Source organism: Pterocles gutturalis, unplaced genomic scaffold, assembly GCF_000699245.1.
Source record: "Pterocles gutturalis isolate BGI_N339 unplaced genomic scaffold, ASM69924v1 scaffold12557, whole genome shotgun sequence".
In the NCBI taxonomy this organism is placed as follows: domain Eukaryota; kingdom Metazoa; phylum Chordata; class Aves; order Pterocliformes; family Pteroclidae; genus Pterocles; species Pterocles gutturalis.
In genome coordinates, this window is record NW_010110354.1 from 76,002 (window position 1) to 93,614 (window position 17,613).

At 39.1% G+C, this 17,613-nt stretch overlaps 1 protein-coding gene across 1 annotated transcript in view; it reads left to right on the plus strand.

Annotated features, from left to right (window-relative positions):
- The window catches only part of ERBB4 (v-erb-b2 avian erythroblastic leukemia viral oncogene homolog 4), a gene marked incomplete at both ends in the record, with an annotated part of 107,508 nt that overhangs the window by 52,774 nt on the left and 37,121 nt on the right, over positions 1–17,613 (plus strand). Inside the window, 3 exons of the mRNA XM_010073343.1 lie at positions 1,364–1,457; positions 2,410–2,564; positions 8,794–8,868. Of these exons, the coding sequence (XP_010071645.1) occupies positions 1,364–1,457; positions 2,410–2,564; positions 8,794–8,868 (324 nt within the window). The remainder of the gene's footprint in view (positions 1–1,363; positions 1,458–2,409; positions 2,565–8,793; positions 8,869–17,613) is intronic.

A 17,613-nucleotide genomic window follows, 5' to 3' on the forward strand; every position in this document is an offset into this window, starting at 1 on the left:
AAACCACCCAAAAAATCAACTACAAAAACCAGAAAAAACCACCCCAAACCAAACCAAAAATACACAAAAAAACCCATATTGGACCACATTTTGTGGCTGGGGGTGCCATGAAGTCTATCACAGTAAGATCACGAGGAGGCTGTCATGACCAGCCCTCAGATCAGGATGTTCTGATCTGTATCGATTAGGGAATGGTATTTCCCTTTCCACAGGCTTCATTCCTTCCTAAATAGGAGAGATGTGTTTGACTTCTCTTATACCGCAACAGGAGAGCTCCATCTCCAAAGCCAGAGAAGGGTGAGCTCCAGTGAGGTTTTCCTCAGCTGTATTGTTGCAATAGATCCTAATGGCTGTGAGGGAGCAGAGGGAGAACATGGATAAACTAAGCACAGAGATGTTTACTAGATCCCACTAACATGAGTGTGCAGCACATCTTTAATTTCTTAATGCAAATATTGTAACTGGTTAATGCAACAAGATGGGACCCATCTACAAAGCTTCAGTGTCCAGTCTGAGCTAGTTACATAGATGTTCTCTGTGGTTAGTGGGAGAAAAGTGACCTGTTAGGTGTTAACTCATCTCAGCCTAGAAGAAGGTGGCATGAATTGTACTGAGAAGGTACTAGAGGGGTGGTTATAGTGAGTGGCAACTGGAACCTGAAATGAGATATCTGGTGTTTGAAGGAAGAAGTCCCAGCTACTATCACTCCTTCCTCCTCCCCGCTCACCCCCCTCCACCCCCATTAGTAGTTAATAAAAAAGAAATAAATCACTTGGGTGATAGTTTCTTGTGGATACATGAACTAAATGAGAAAAATAATTTGTTTTGACATTTTATAGATTCAGACTTCAGTCTAGAGTTGTTCTTGATGAAAAACTTATGAGCCTCTTGGAGAACAGGCTTTAAAACAGGAGTGTGCACAGACTTGACTGAAACAACAAGAGCGCAGTGGTGATCCTTTCTGATCCTTTCCTGTCTGATAGTGATGTCTCACATGTAACAAGTGAATTCCTGAATCTGAGCCATGAGGGACAATTCCATAGATAAAAATTGAGAAATGAGCTGCTTTGTCCTGTTAGTAAGGTCCTTATTTCTTAAGGAAAGAGGAGGAAAAAATACACTAGTTTTATATGGTAAACAAGATGTCTACTGTTTCACCTGCCTATGAATGTGGTTGCTGGTGGGGCCAGGTTTTCAGCTGGTGTAAAGCAGCATAATGTCATTAACAGAAGTGATCTCAGCTGGCACAGTCTGACCTTAGTGAAGCTGAAATTATTTCCACCCAGTGAAGAGCCAGCCATTTTAGCTCAGTTTCAGTCTCACTTCTGCTTTCTCCTAACCTGCCTGCAAAATATTTTCCTAGGGAATTTCGAGAATTTGCAAATGGTTCTGTTTGTGTGGAGTGTGATCCCCAGTGTGAAAAGATGGAAGAAAACATGATCACATGCTATGGGCCGGTAAGAACAAAATTCAGTGTATTATGGGCTAGCTTGTTAAAGTGTGCTAAAGCACAGGCATTTTCCGCTTATGGAATTTAGAGAGGCTGTTGAAAATTAATGTGAACAAGAGCAGAAAATATGCATATTCTGTATGTAGGAAGAATTCTGCTTGGGTTACATTGGTGCTGGGAATAAACTTCCTTGGGTCAGCCGCCTTATGAAAATGGTTTAAAAAGCAGTGTCCTTTTCTTTCCTGAGTTGTCTTAATGCCTTAGTGGTATATCTAGATGCACAAAGTTTTTAAATGGCTCATGTAAAACGGATAGCACTCAGTTGCAATTTGAGTTACCTCTTTTATCACTGTTTTCATTCTTTATACTCAGTTCTGTTCTATTACAACTTAAGTTACTTTTTTTGCTTGTTTGTTTCTTTCCACAAAAAGGTGTAGGAATTTGTCTCAAATCTGTCTGCGAGTTTGAACAGTATGTTGTTTGGGATTTTTTACTTATGTTAACCCTTTAGGTTATTTTGACAGAGTTTTTTTTTTTTCATGTATCCTTAATGAATATTAACTGCAGCTGTCACCTTTATAATGGCCAGTGAGTCTTCTTTCAAAGATTATTGCTCTTTTGTGAGATACAAGTTAACACTTTCTTTTGGTCTCTTGTATATTGTTAAAAGTCACAACTATCCTGGGCCATCAGGAATTTTATTTTAGTGAGAAAGGTGTTTAGAAGCTGTAATTTAGTGTTACGCTCTACAGAATATGTTTATGGCCAAAAGCACCAGGATTTACATGTGTGCTACTCTAGCAGAGACTGGAACCATGCAGCTAACTTGCTGTTTGTTGGGAAATAAATGCTACTACAGTTATTGCTGAGTGTGCAGTCATGCTAGGACCTGCAATTCTAGTGCAGCGGGAAAAGACAGAGTAACTTGAATTAACATTTCTATCTTCCATGCTCTCCAGGGACCTGACCACTGCACAAAGTGTTTTCATTTTAAGGATGGTCCAAATTGTGTGGAAAAATGTCCTGATGGCTTACAGGGGGCCAACAGCTTCATTTTCAAATACGCTGATGAGGATCATGAGTGCCATCCATGTCATCCAAACTGCACCCAAGGGTAAGTGCAAATTCTAGGAAATGAGTCATCGTCTTTACTGTTTATACCACATCATGATTTAGATACAGTTTGGCTTGGTAAAGCACTTGTCCCACTCCTGAAAACAGCGTGTGTGCAGCAGTAATGTAACCCTTGATTTCCAGGTTTCTCATGACATTCAGGTTCCAGTCATGAATGTCCAGCAGCTTATCAGAAGAAAAGCTTACAACCCCTTTGAAAACCGTAGAGAACAACTTTTTACAGTAGTGCTCTTAGCTTTTTTCCTAGCTAGCACTGGTATGTAGCAAATGCTGCCATTGACATTTACCTAAGTGCGTAAGTGTAGGCCTGTGCAATGACTTTATGTTTAGTATTTACTTGGTGACAGAATCTTCATCCTTGGTATTGATGAACTAACCTGCCAGCACTACCATGAGATGGAAGTGTTACTGCCCTCTTTTTCACGCGGGAACTGATGCAAAGGGGTTTGAAAATCAGACTCCATAGAGGACTTGATTTCTCAAGTCCTGTCTAAGTGCCCAAAATCACTTGTTACATTTGGAAATACACAGCCAATGTATCTGAGCTAGCATTAAACTTTGCATAAAAATTATAGTAGTGACAAACTGTTATGTGGGCCACATAAGTTATAAATGTCTTTTAATGACACGGTTGGTGGTGTCCAGCATACAAAGAAATGGAGAGACAGCCACGGGAAAAAAAGAGAAAACTTCAGCCAATGAAATAATCTTCGACAAGAGGCTTTTATTGTTTAGCAGCTAAAATTAAACCAGAAAATTATTCAATGTAATCTTGATGTCAACAGCTGTTGCCATTCAAAATTAGACCTTTTGCTGGTTTTGCAAATCTAATTACAATAGAGCCATTAGGGAAATGAAAGTGAGATTGCAAAGACACAGCCAGGATCTGTTACAGATTTGTCTTCCCCTCAGACCCTATAAATCAGTTACGCAATAAGAAAAATGCTACTACTGTGGAAGAAGCGTATGTAAGAAGAAGTGGTATGAAAAGACAGGCTCACTGCAGGAGCTCTGGTCCTGGCTTTAATAGATGGTGGAAGTGCCAGTTCTGATCGAATCTGACAAACCCAGCTACGGATGGTAGATTTACTGTCTGCTCAGCGTAAGAAGGGCCTTGCAGCTCTGCTGGCCTCTCAGAAGACCAGGATGGACAGTCCCTCCTCTTTCCTGGGGAGGTCTAACTGATCAAACTATTACTAATCTTTGTGCCACAAGTGTCTTTCTCTGAGACCAGGAAGGGAGCAGAATGTTTTCCATGTCTTTCCGCTTCATACTCATCAGTATTTTGCAAGTGGCTGTTTGTTTTATTCTCCCTGGATAGAACAGGATCAAGAAGGGAGGCTTTTTATGCCTTGTGATAAAAGTCTGACATTCTAGTTCATAAACAAATAGGAAGAGTGTTAGGCAGTTGTAACTGAAGTTGACGGTATTCATTGTCAACCCTTGGTGACACAAGGTTCCTTTATGCTGAGTTATGTTGTAATTTAATCCTTGAACTTTCAATTTTCCCTTATTTTTATTTTCTGCAGCTGTTTAGGTGAAAGAAATTCTCCTTTAGCATCATGTGCCAATCCCCAGAGAAATGACAAACTACCACTAGTAAAAGGGCTGAAGGTCTCACCCAGGTTACATACACAAAGGTGTGGTTATCTCCCAGATGAGGAGCTATCCTTTTGCTGTGCATCAAATACTATTCCTCACAGAAATCGTCATCCTCTTATTAAAGAGTTCATGTGTCTATTCTTAGGTATTTTGTTACCCTTCACAAAAACAACACCCCATCACCCCCCAAATCTGGGTAGGCGTGGTAGTTTCTAGTGTTCCTAAAGACTTTCCAGCATGTGATCATGCTAATGGAACTGTTATTGACTGCCCCAAATGGTTGGGGTTTATGCGTTGTCCATCTTCTGGCCAACGTTGTCAAGGGCTGAATATGCCCACAGAGAGAAGGGAAGTCAGTTACTCTCTCTCCTTTTTTCCCTCCTTTCTGAATTCTGTAGTTTCATACCCTTCCTTTAGAAATTCATATTTAAATTCCCCTCAATCAGGATTCTTCTGTGAAATAGGTTGCGGAGGGAACAACTCTTGGTATTTGACTCACAGCTGCGTGGTACAGAGATACCATAATTCTACTTCATCTTGTACGTTCGTTCTCCTCTCTGTCAGATCAGTTGCTGGAATAAAACTGATGCCCTCACAGACTAGTTGGATACTAGTCAAAAAGTGTTGAGCAGAGCAGTGCTTCCAGTGTGGTATTATCTAATTTCTCTCTTTGAATCAGGGTTCTCGCTAAAATGGATTGTTAGTTCTCATTCATTGTTTCTAGTCATCCCCACCTGTTGCTGTCACCGAGGAAGCCATCTGTCCCACCTCTGTGTTTCCTGGGAGCGTTTTGCCACAATTTTGTCGTGGCACTTGCAGATGATTGCTTTACACCCTAGAGCGTGAGATTTGATAACGCTGTTCTCCTCCCTTATTCAAATATAATGACGGCTTCTGTTAATACGTGTGTAATTATCCATCCCTGTTAATGATCTTACATTGACTAAGAGAACTATCAAGGAGTGACTTCTTTGGATGCAACAACTGTTCTCTTGGCCTTGCATCCTCATGATAAACATTAGCTACTTGAAGCCAGTTTGGAGCAGATCTGAGGCACGTGGGACATCTGTCCCATTTAAATCAAGAGAGTCAGCAAGCATTTGGCACCTCTTCTTGCAGAGCTAGCCAAAATGGAACACTTTCACAGAAATAAAATACTAATTATATAATAGCATTTGACAGCCTGCTTCCTTGCTGGGCAAGACCCAAATGGGAAATCTCACTGGACATCTTCCCTCATGATAGAAAGGCATACATATCTCATACAGCTTTTTGAAGGAAATATATTACTTTTCACCAACAGTTTGTTATCCTTCTAAGCCAAGACCAGAGAAGTCATGGGAGCCTTATCAACACGTGTGTGGACCAGAAGGGATCCGAAGGCAGAAGGACTGTCTTGCCCCTGAAGTCTACATGTATTTTTGGGAAGGCATTGTGAATTCCAGATGAAACAATAGTACAAATTCAGTGGCAACAAACTCTGAATAAGAAACTGTTACTATTTTGTTAATGCAAAATTTCCTCCTACCCCATGCCCCAGTTCAACTTTCTTACTATCACCATCAGTATGCACTTCTTGTTAGCCAAGTAACTCCGGAGAGGACAGAACTTTAGTCAGGACGATGAACTGGTCATCCAACTATTGTTACAGATAAAGCCATATCCGTAGCAATAGCTGGATGTCCAGTTCATCGCCATGACTAAGGTTTTGTCCTGTCCGGAGTTAATCCATTTATGCCATTGTATAATTAGTTTTGTTTCCAATGACAACGATTTTTAAGAATTCATCTGACTAGAAATGTCTTTGCTACTCCACATGTGTGAACAGACTCCACCTTTCAGTCTTAAGGAAACTTGATGAAAGACAATATTTGTGACAGAAAGAAAAAGGGTTGTTTCAGGAAAACACAGTTGTTACTCTGATTTTCAAAACTGTTTTAACTCATCATTTTCTTTCAGAGGATGATTATCTGTAAAGCTAGGATGAGCTCCAAGTGTAGTTTTCTGTATAAGCTGTATTGGACTGTTGTAAGGTACTGAATATATCATTAATCAATTGGCATGTATCAGTTAACCAGTTCCTTTTACAGAGCAAACTTGGAAATGAAAATATCATGCAGACTCCAAGCAGAAGAGGGAACCCTGGGAGTGAATGGAGTACCGGTGTGATGTATCGTTGTGTCATGCTTGTACTTTTATGTGTCAAAAAGCCTGAAACCAAGGAAGTTACTTCCAGAGGAAAACTATCTGATGACTTAGTGGTGCAAAACAACTTGTTAATAGATATTGCCATTACTCACACAGTATTGTGCTTTAGTGCATATTGTCAGCCCAGCCAGTCAGAGAGCAGGAAACTGTTCAACATGACTAGGAGTAATGGAAATCACACCTCGACCAGATTTTCTGTTTAGGGCTGGGAAATCCACTAAAGAAGTTCACAGGTTTAAATAAAAATAAATTAATCTTATTTCATCTTGGAGTGGGTGAGGTCCAAACAGCTCTCTCTTCTTGGATTCAAGTTCTGTTCTCCAAAAGTCTTAAGAGAATAAATGTGCAGATGCAAAATGACTCCAAGACAATAGAACTAGTTAGTCTAATAAATGTGCAGATGCAAGATGACTCCAAGACAATAGAACTAGTTAGTCTGCCAGTTATCTCAATTAGTAGTGGGCTTCTAGATCTCTGAGGGTCTTCTTTTTATTTATAGCAAGAGTCTGAGCTTGGCTTCTTTTGACATGCTAGGAAATGGAAGATCTGAACAACTTCTTTTCAGCCTCCTTTATTACTGAACTGTTTTGCTGCAAATTGCTGAGAATGCCATGAAAGGAAGGAATGTTGGATATACTCAAGACTGGTTAAAATTCAGTCAGTCCTGAATTCTGAAGTCTTGAAGCCCAGGACAGCTGAAATTTCAAAACACACTTGTCAAGAGTTCTCTCTATTAAGTTTTTGAACTGCATTTAAATCTACCCTTTCCACTTCATGCATTATCTGGCCACCTGGGTATTTAATGAATCCTTTTTGTGTCTGCACATTTGCTGAAGGAACCATTATTGAGGAAACCCTTACAATTTGTGTTTGCATGTTACAGTTTTCATGTAAAAATAAAAATTCAAGTCAACAAACAAGAGGTAAGGTTCACTATCATTCTGCTCCCCCTGATGGGCAGGTAATGGGAAATGGAATTCACTGAATTTATTTTATAATGGCAGAGTGATGGCTAATTTAAATGCAGCAAAAGCTGATGAGTGACAAGTGATGGTGAAGTGGAGAGACAATCTCGTGGGAACATATTTGAACTCTCTCAAATGTTTGACATGCATATCCCTCTATCAAAGTCAAACTAAAAGCAGACTTTAAAAAGAATTTGGGATCATACCTTAAATTTAAAATGTCTCAACAGAAGTGAGTTTCAGTCTACTGATGTGTCAGATCACCTGCTCCTGTAGTAGACATACAGTCAGAGAGCCTGTTAATAAAATGGTTCTGAGATCTTGTTAAAGAGTTGAAATAAGTGGTTTGGTTTCCTTAAAATGCTGAGAGCTAGATACTCCCCATGGTTACAGAGGGACTAGCTGGGCATTCAGCACTAAAGAGTGTCAGCTTGTCTTAACCCCTAAAAGCTTCATTTTACCTGTCTGTCTCTGCGAATCCTGACTGCTGTGGAAATGTGTAATTGACTTGCTATTTGAATGCAGAGGACCTAGGACACCACTTCACCTGCTGCTCTTTGTGAGGGCAAGGAAAATCGCCACATATCCATGTTTTGCAAACAGACTCCTTCCCCAGAGTTGTGCTTTAGTGCTGCTGCATAAAGCGATTCCCCACATTCCCATCTCCTTTGGCGAGCACGTGCTGGTTTTGCAGATAGAGGACTTTTGGTAGCATCTAAGGAAAGCAGAATAAAATGCCTGAATGGGCAGACACCATTTTGTTCTGTTTTTTGTTGTTGGAAGCTCATCCTTGAGCTTCCCTGATAAAAGTACAGTCAGCTTCCAAAATATTTCTGCAGTTGCCCTAGCTAGGAACTTAGAATGAGCAATTACATCAATTACAAAAAGAAAAAAAAAGTTTTGTATTGTGGTCCTGCAGGTCTCATCTTGTGCAAATGAACATCTTTTGTGCAGTAATCACTGGTTTGATGATTCAGACAGTATCCAGAAAAAGCCACTCTATTGTCAGGACTCCCACATATGCAGGTGAAACCTGCCTTAAGTGTTACTTGAGCCAAAATATGTCCAACCTTGGAGTACTGTTTATGTTGCTATCATTGTTCCCATTGCAAGTTCGTTTCGTCACAAGCTATAATTGTGTGGTGATTTGGGTCTCTCTTGAGAATTATAATTAAGAATGTGATACAAAGAGGGGATTCCAGTTTCTTGGATCTGTAAATAACAGATTTCTCTCTTTCTCTCCCTATTTTCAATTTGGATTTGCTGCAGGTGCATAGGGCCACGTATTGAGGACTGCATCGGCCTGATGGATAGGTACTTGCTGAGTGATCGTTCCCTGTGTGTCTTCCATCCTCCACGTGTGGACAAGGGCGCATGCGTGTGCATGTCCTTGTGAATGGCAAATGACGTCTTTTGTTCTGTAATTGCCTGCAGGTGTAGAGGTCCCGCTAGTCATGACTGCATTTACTATCCATGGACACGACAGTCCACTTTACCACAACATGCTAGGTAACATCCACCACTTTTCCATTTTTGTACACAAGATCCTTCCCTGGTTACCATAGGAATGTTATACTATCCAGTTTGTTCAGAAACACAGATTATGAGGAGAAATATAATTTGTCCTTAAGTCAGATATACCTCTGAACATCCAAATTTACTTTTGCATTTGAAAGCCAATTAAATAGCTTACTTATTTAGGATGATTATAAAATGCCATTTTTTTCTTTATTTTTACATTAAATCAATAAGGGTTCAGTTCTGAAATTTTCTGCCAAAAAATATGTTTCTTGATGAAATTTTACTAGACGTAAACATGGTGAAAACTCTAGTTAAATTGGAATTTACTTTTTTCTGGGTTTTTTTGTTTGTTTAAGATAGAGCTTAAAAGCAAATGAAGCTTTTTCTTCCATACTTCTCTGGGGGGAAAAAAGTAAATGCTTCAGCAAAACAGAATTTCTTCCTTAATTCACATGACACTATTACTTGATTTTTTTCATTTTCTGTTTTAAAAAAAATAATCAATTTTATTTTCCAATAATGATGATCAAAACAAATTAATGTAGGAAGAATCACAAAACATTACAGTTACATTCGGCATTCTTTTTCATTAAACCCTTTTATTGCCTTTGAGGTTGTTTATTTTTAAATGCAAACTGGTTAGTATGACTTCCAGGCTTTGGGATTACTGTCTTGGGCTAAGGCTGGATGAAAAATATATCATTTCAATCAACTTCACCTCATTAAGGATTGTACTATGTTTGGTTTTTTTTTTTCCTTGTCTTTAAAAAAAGAATTTAAGGTTGCCTTTCCTTCCTAGTTTTGTACATAATGTGAATATCCCAGTTTCTAGCTGTTGAGGGAGAAGATCTTTAGACTTGGCCTTCTTCGTGTCCCTTTACCAGTTGTGTGCTCTCCTTAGATTTACAGACTTTAATTAACAATCAGTTTTACCCTTATCCACTGACTTGAAATTTTTCAATTGATGTGAAGCAGCAGTGAGTTAAGGGCAGAGTTCTCTGCTGTCCAGCAGCTGAAACTGAGAGCAGGGCTCTAACCACAAGCAGTGAGATATTTCTCATCTTCACCCATTTCCATTTCATACCAGTGTTGCTTTTCTTCCCAGTTTTGCAGTTTGCAAAGTGGTTTTGCCATGATCCATTGACTTGAGGGCTATTGTAAGAGTTTGGTAGAACAGCAAAGGAATTGTTACTGTCGTGTTTCAGAAGATGAATCAGATGCGCTTGTTTTCCACATGACTGGTGAAGCTTCAGTTTTTCTGCTTATGTTTTGTCCCATATGTTCAGTGGAAAATAATCCTGACTTTTTGCATTGCATGTCTTTCTGCATAGGTGTTTGGGTTTTTTAAAACCTGTAGCTTCAACACAGTTCCGTCCAAAAGGATGCAAGAAACCCTTTTCCAGTTTGCAGTTCAGTACCAAGTATAAAGGTTATTTTAGCCCTTTTCCTCTAGACTACTTGATAGATTTTTCAAATGACTGTTAGGTTACTTGCTGGATCTCATGGACCTTTTTTTTTTTTTTTTTCTGTGAGGACCCACGTTTGTTTTCGATGTGTACAGTTTATCCTCACAGAGGCTCTCACTGTATTCTTAACTGCCAGGAACAGTTCAGACTCTAAAGGAATTAGAAGTCATGGGAGAAATGAGTGCCTCTGCTGCTTGTAGTTAGCTGCAAATTCTGGTTAGTGTCATTATAGCTCTTGATTTACTGTAGTTGAAATGATTTGGCAGGGAAAGCCTTTCATCACATTTGTGACTTACTCTGTCTGTATTTATACCATGTTTAATTCATAGCGTCCCCATCACAATGTTGTCTGATTGTAATTCGTGTGATTCACAGAGTCAGTTTGCTGAGCAGGTTTTCTGGCTGACCTCTTTGGGCTGCTTGGATGACACAGAGGCCTGAAGGAATGGGGCAGGCCTCGCAAGCAGAGAATTCCCCATGCAAGTGGAGTCCTTAGCCGGCATATAACTAACATCACTGCTGCTCTGGCTGCCTCCCTCCCTCCCTCCCTGAGAATCTCAGCCCAGGGAGCAAAGGAGAGAAGAGCCTTCTCAGCCGCTTGTAACTCTTCCCTTTTGGGGTGCGGGGAGTAGGTACTGGAATATTGCTGTAAGGTTTCAGTTTGAGTTTTACCTTCTGTATCAACCTTTCCTAGAAATCACCACAGCAAAGATGGAAAGTGCATGGAGGCTGGAATTTCCCAGGGTGCCCAAAGGAGTTAGCTGTCCTCCTTTCTCACTCCTCACTAGAATGACACTCCTTTCAATGCCTTCTGACAAGTGTAGTCAGTGGTTTATTTTAGTGGAATAGCATATTGTTATCTTTGGAACAAAGAGCGAAAAGAGGAGTATGCCTGCTTCAAAGATTTGGATAACCATTGCCGAAAGGAATATCGAAAAACTGTAAAAATAATACTCTGCTGTCCACTGAGAGAATTACTCTAGGCAGTCACATAAGGCTGGTTCTTCTGTGCTCTCCTGCTCTAAGTCTAAAAAGTTTGTCTAACTTGGCTGTTGAAGTTGTGCTGTGAAGAAAGTTTTACTTAGAAGTATGAATTTTAAATGTGTTCATCCTTCCTATGATTCATTCAACTTAATTAAGAGAGAAGGGATCTTGAAAGGAGGAGTGAAGTTTCTGTTTTCCAGTGCATGAGAGATTGCAAATTTGAAGATGTGATCAGAAGCATGTGGTGGATATGATGGGAAAGAAATAGCACCTTGATGTTATTGGTCTGAGTAAACTGATGTCTCTATTTCTGCTCTAAGAAAATTTCATTCACTTTTCCCTTTTAAATAACAGATAGTAATTAGCCAGGACCACTGTTGTCAAGTGGTTACATAAAATGCGGTGTAGATGTTAACTCAAATTACAATCCTAATGCTAGCTTTATATCAACCAAGGACATCCTCTCAACAGATCATCACTTCCTAAACAAAAAAGCTGTTTTTATGTGCTGTGTGTGTACGTGAGCTAATTAACAGTAAACCTTATGTAATACGGGCAAATCCTTTCATAGCTGTTTTGTACCCCTGCACAGTATGACTTCAATAGAATTTCAGTCGATGATGGGGAAGGGAAACCACCTCTAATAAACTGTTTATGTTCATTGCTTTTATGGTGCTCTGTTTCATTGCTTGGAGGAAAGCATTCCATATGCTCTGTATTTTTATAGAATAATTATAGTCGTTCTAGAGGGGAAAAGGAAGAGAAAGAATCTCTGCATAAAAGGAGAGGAAAAATAGGATCTGCGAGTACAAACTAAGCTACATTACTTGGTGGTAAAGGATGCTACTCTTGGGAGACTTAATATGGAGCTTTCTGATGCTGTATCAGAACAGAGCAGTTGAAGAAACAGATTTATTTTTATTTTTAAAGAATCAAGACTAGAAAAACAGCCAGTTTCTGATCCTGCCTCTGTGGGTTGGATAGAGCTTACACTTGAGGTGTTTTGGACAGACTGGGAGAGAACTCCCTGTGTGAGAACTTGCTGCTACGGAACTGGTTCTCAACAGACCTTTGCTGTGGGTGCTTTTATTTTCCCAACAACATTCCACTGCCTGGAGCTCTAGGAGGAATACATTTTGAGTAACCCGGTGACATGAATGAAAGTCACTGCAATTATTTCTTGAGCTTCCCCACTTTTTACCACTCCCACTTAGTAAGACTGGTCTACTTAGGAAAGGGCCTAGGTGGGTTTTCCTCCTTTGCTGCTGTACAGATCTGACCACAGATAAAAAAGCTCTCGTTGTATTAAAACTTCCGTTCTAGAACATGTTCAGAAAGACTTGTCTGGGATCTGGAAGGGTTTCTGCTTCATTTGCTTTACTCAGCAGGGTTGACTGGTGTGGTCTCGTGGTGTGAAAGGATTTGGTAGGGTCTGCTACTATAAAAAGAAATAGACTGTTAAGGTTGGAAGAGTGAAAGAACTAGAAGCAATTGTCATGCAAGTGCTTTTTAAAATCTGCTCTGTGGCTGCAGTAGTTTGAGGATCCTGTTGAGAGTGCATAGGATAGAATAAAGCCAGAAAATCTGATGTTTCTAGTAGTTTGTTATACAGAGCAGAATATGAGTGAAGTACTCTTGCAGTATATTGAGATTGTCGATTCTAATAGACCAAGTTTTTCAGTAGCTGTGCCTGTTTGATGGGTTTGAGTAATATTCATGCTGCGCAGTGGCGCACGCCAAACAGAGAAATGGCGCAGTGAGGTGACAGAAGTTGCCTTAGCATGTCTCATTGTGAATCTCCTTGTTGTCTCATTCAGTATGTCCCAGCACTTGTGCCACCTTCAGCAGCTGAGCTCTGAAGAACCATTAGTGCAGCGCCCAGTCATAGAAAGCAAGCAAGCAGGTTTCTTGCAGCAATGTGCAGGGCCCTGTATTTGGTCTGCTTAGCACACAAGGTGACATCATGGACTTTGTAGTACCTCTGTTCTCCCTGAACTTCATGACAAGTGTTCATTAAGTCCTACCCCCTCTGTGGCTGGAGTACCAGGTCCAACTTGGTGAGCTGTATGCATGCGTTCAGCCCCACCTTAAAAACAAGCTGCTCAGTCTTATGAAGAGTGTCATGGAAAAATACACAGAATGCACTAAACATAATATTTACCAAGCACTAGAGTTTTGTCAGGTCATAACCAAATTTCTTTGCAGAGACTTCTCAATAAAAGCTTTTTTTTTTTTTTGCTTTGCTACCACAAGTTGTAAAATCAATATTCAAATATATTTTAAATTATAAAATTAATTGTTCAGAAAACTAACTAAATTATTTTTACTGAAATTATGAGCAGAAAAAATAAGAAGAGATTAGGCCAAACATGATAGCTCATTACTGAAAGAAGAGAAACATTAGGAAATTCCAAACTGAAAATGGTTTGTTAGAGTGGAAAACAGCACACAACCCTATTGCAGAGGTCACTGCTTTTATTTCTCATCAGGTTGCATAAGCCTCGTGTTGTCTTTCTGTACTTCTTTGGCTACACATGTAATATATAATTCAGAAATAAAATTGTGCCATGAAGTGACCTTATTATAGAGCAACAGTATATATATCGCCACTTGCCAATGGGTTTCTTTTGTGGCTTGAAATTAGGATTTAATTTAGATTTAATGTTGTTATAAATTATCTGTAAGTAAAAATACATTTGTAGAGCTTTAGAAATATTTAAGATGTGGAGTTGTTTAAACCTCAGTGAGTAGTTTCTTAATTCATTAATATTTAACATATAATAAATCAAAACTAAAGTTTGAGGTCTTATTTCCAATCTACCTGCATAATGCAGGATTTGTCACTCTTTCATATTTAGTAAATTTACATGACAAAAGTATTTGAGTTTAAAGTCCAGCCAAGACTTAATTCTGCATTCTGGCTAACTGCTGGTGACCTGTCAGGTGATAAAGGAGCTACAATTCTTGTATAAAATGGGAAGCTCTGGGTTGTGGTTCTTTAGAGCAGTACATTGGTAGTGCTGTGTTTGTGTTGTAAGCGTGTATACAGTCAAGTCTGCTTAATTTGATCTCTTCAGATGAAAGTTAGTATCTCAAGCCATGTAATCTACTACATGTGGAGACTGTGTTTGAGTTTGGGATAGATTTGTTCCTTTCTGGTATCTACAAATTAATCTGACAAGAATTTCCCCTCATGCATACTTTTCCATTCCCTATTTTAAACCAGTTAAATATTTGCTGGAATGATCAAATGTAGAACACGATGCAGATGAGAATTAGTATTTGAAGTCTGCAATTGACATTGCCTTTTTTGTTTTACGTGCAAAAGCATATGTTCTGCTTCTCACTTAATTTGCAACAGTTTTTCCAGCATTAGATCAAAAATAGCGGATAACTTGTTAATTATAATAATACAGTTCACTGTCGATCCTTTTAATTTATTCTTGAGAACTGGAAGTATCAGCTTTGAATTTGATGAGACATACATTTTCCAGTTTTTCCAGTGTGTAGCATGTAAACACAATGGTAAATTAATTAAAAAAGCTATAGTTTGAAGGAATTAACAAGCTTTTGTCTTGTGGGTGCCATGTGTGGAAAGCTGCACTGCAGCAATTGCCAAAGGTGGAAGCATTACCACAAATACCAGCAGCCACACAGGAATAAAGCATTAGTAAGTCGAGCCATCAGACCATATTACTTTATCTTACTATACTTTTTTTCCTGTCATGCTGTAAAGTGAAGTAACAGGGTGGAAAATGTCACATAAATTATCTGTACCTTCAGACTTTTTTTATTAAGAGTTTCAAGTAACTACATTCAAATTGCAGTGGGAAAGGGGGCCTAATACCAAACTCATCTCACATGCAATGGCCTCACTCTGTTAGTTCAGCTTACTTTGCATCTCTTTTCTCTAAAGTAGAGGTATTTTGCCTCTTTTCCACATTGTTGTAATGGTAGTGGGTAGAATTGGACATGAGTGTAGACCCTGTATCTTCAGAAAGACTGTTTTCTCAGAACTGTATGTTAAAAAGGCTTTAGAGAAAAGCCACCAGGAATAATTAAAGCTTTGTACATTGTGCATTGTAGTGAAGAAGTTTGTGAGCCCAAACAGCTAAAGCTTATTTTAGCTCAAGGTTGAAGTGTAGAGACTGATTATCACCTGGAAGTGCATAGGTGAGGAATGAAAGTTTGCTTGAAGATGGCGCTAGTGTAGCAGACTGAAAAGGAGGGTAGGGTGTCTGTCCATGAGATAATTAAATTGATATAGTAGCATTTTTATTTGATGTACAACTGAAGGCCAATTGTTTCCCATGACTGTTTCTCCACTAATGACACAAATTTGAAGGTCTAAATTGTCCCTCTCTATAAGATTTTCTAAGCCTTAGATATTAGTGAGATACTTAAGTATCTTACATTGTTGTGCAGTGCAGACTTTTCCTTTTTTTTTTTTTTTTTTCTTTTTTTTTTTGTCCTTTCCCTCTTTTTATTGTCCCTCCCTTCCTTACCTGGAAGATGCTCTGGTGAAGCTGCATCTTTGGTACTACGATGTTTTAGAAACTGTGGTCTCTAGATATTGTTTTTATTTGTAGGTAGCCTTTGAAAGTGAAGTTTTATTTAGGGATGACAGTACTTTTGTCAAAAATCTTCACGCTTTTTTTCAATGTGACATAAATTTTTAATGATGCCATCCTCCCACACTGGTGAACAAGCTCTTTTTCAGACATATTGGCTGTTTAATCAATAGAAAATAATGCAGGTAATAATTTCTCTAGTTATCTGAGATTAAGCAAATGATCAAACAGCCAAGGAAAGATTGTGGGATGATGTGAGAAACAGGTGTGGGCTAGTTCTGATTGAGCTTCTCATTGGCAGAAAGTTGTGAGGAGCTTACTGTGTGTTTGTCTGTTCTGGTACATCTCTGAACAGCACTGGTAATCCCTCATCCTGAAGAGTTGTGGCATTTATGCAGAAATTTGAGAACAAATTCAGCCTTGTCATCAGGACAAAGCCCAAGTTTTAGTTAAACATGGTCCAGTCATGATGTAATCCCTGATTTGTAAATTATATGAAGTTTTTCTTGTAGTACCTGCAGGAAAATCAACTTTTTAAGTAAGAAGTGTGAACTGCTTCCTCAAATAGCTTGTCTTAGACTCCCAATAGCCTGCTTGTGACCTAGTCTGTCCATTAGAAACACAGGCCATCAAAGCAACACACCGAGGTGTCACTTGCCTCTGAAAATGCTTGCTTGGGTTTTCCTTATGTGTTCTTAATTTACTTGCTGTTCCAATTTAACTCATAGCTGTCTATTTGTAGTAAACCTAATGTTTAGCTATGTCACTGAAATTAAGTAGCACAGATATTTCATAGAAAGCACAGAAACTGTAAAGCAGCATAATGTGGGTGAAAAGAAGAGGTTACAGTGGAAAAGTAGAAGCAAACAGGACAGGATGGGTTTTTAATTATTTGTTACCCTTTGTTTTGTTCCAGTTAATGCTGTTAAAAGTTCAGCCAAGTTAAAACCCGTAAGCTTGATGTCAGTCTTGCTGAGTAGAGTCTTACAGGTCATGCTGAAGATAAGACATTGTGATCCCTACTTTTGGCAATATAGCATGTTAATCTGCAAATGAATCGGAAAATAATGCTGGGAGCATGGACCATGATATATGGATCCTGTAGGTTAGTTGGTTAGAACCAAAGAAACAGCAATGACCTGGTAGACTGGAGGGAAGAAGACTGGTTCTAGTTGGGCAATTCGCCAGCGAGGCAGTGGCCAAAATGGTTTCTTCTAAGTTCCCAGTAGGCTTGAATCAGCCATCAGGATATTTTCAGTTCATTTCAGTGGGCTCTGTATCAGTGGACATTGCTTTGTTTGATTGAATAACCTTCCTTAAAGAAAATGTGTAGATTTCAGAAATAAATTACCTCTTGCCCTGCCTCTCATGTTCTTATGTAAGAAAAAAAAGAAAACGTATTCCTGCATTAAAAATGGACCACTACTTGTTAATATGCATAGTCTCAATCACAGTAAGGATAATAGACAAAGAACAGATTGAAGAGATAATATTATAGCTTTAAACTAGTCCCATCTCCTGTAGATACATTTTCCTCTCCCTTGTGGCAGTGATCTCCTCTGCATGTAAATGACTTGGATGCAGACTGAGTTCAGCGCTGTCTCACCACTTCAGCTTTCTGGGAGCTCTCTCTTCTTTGATTTCCTGGGTCACTCAGTGGGTCAGGCTCCAAATTCCAAACTTTGTGATGTTTGAGTCATATTTTAATCAAC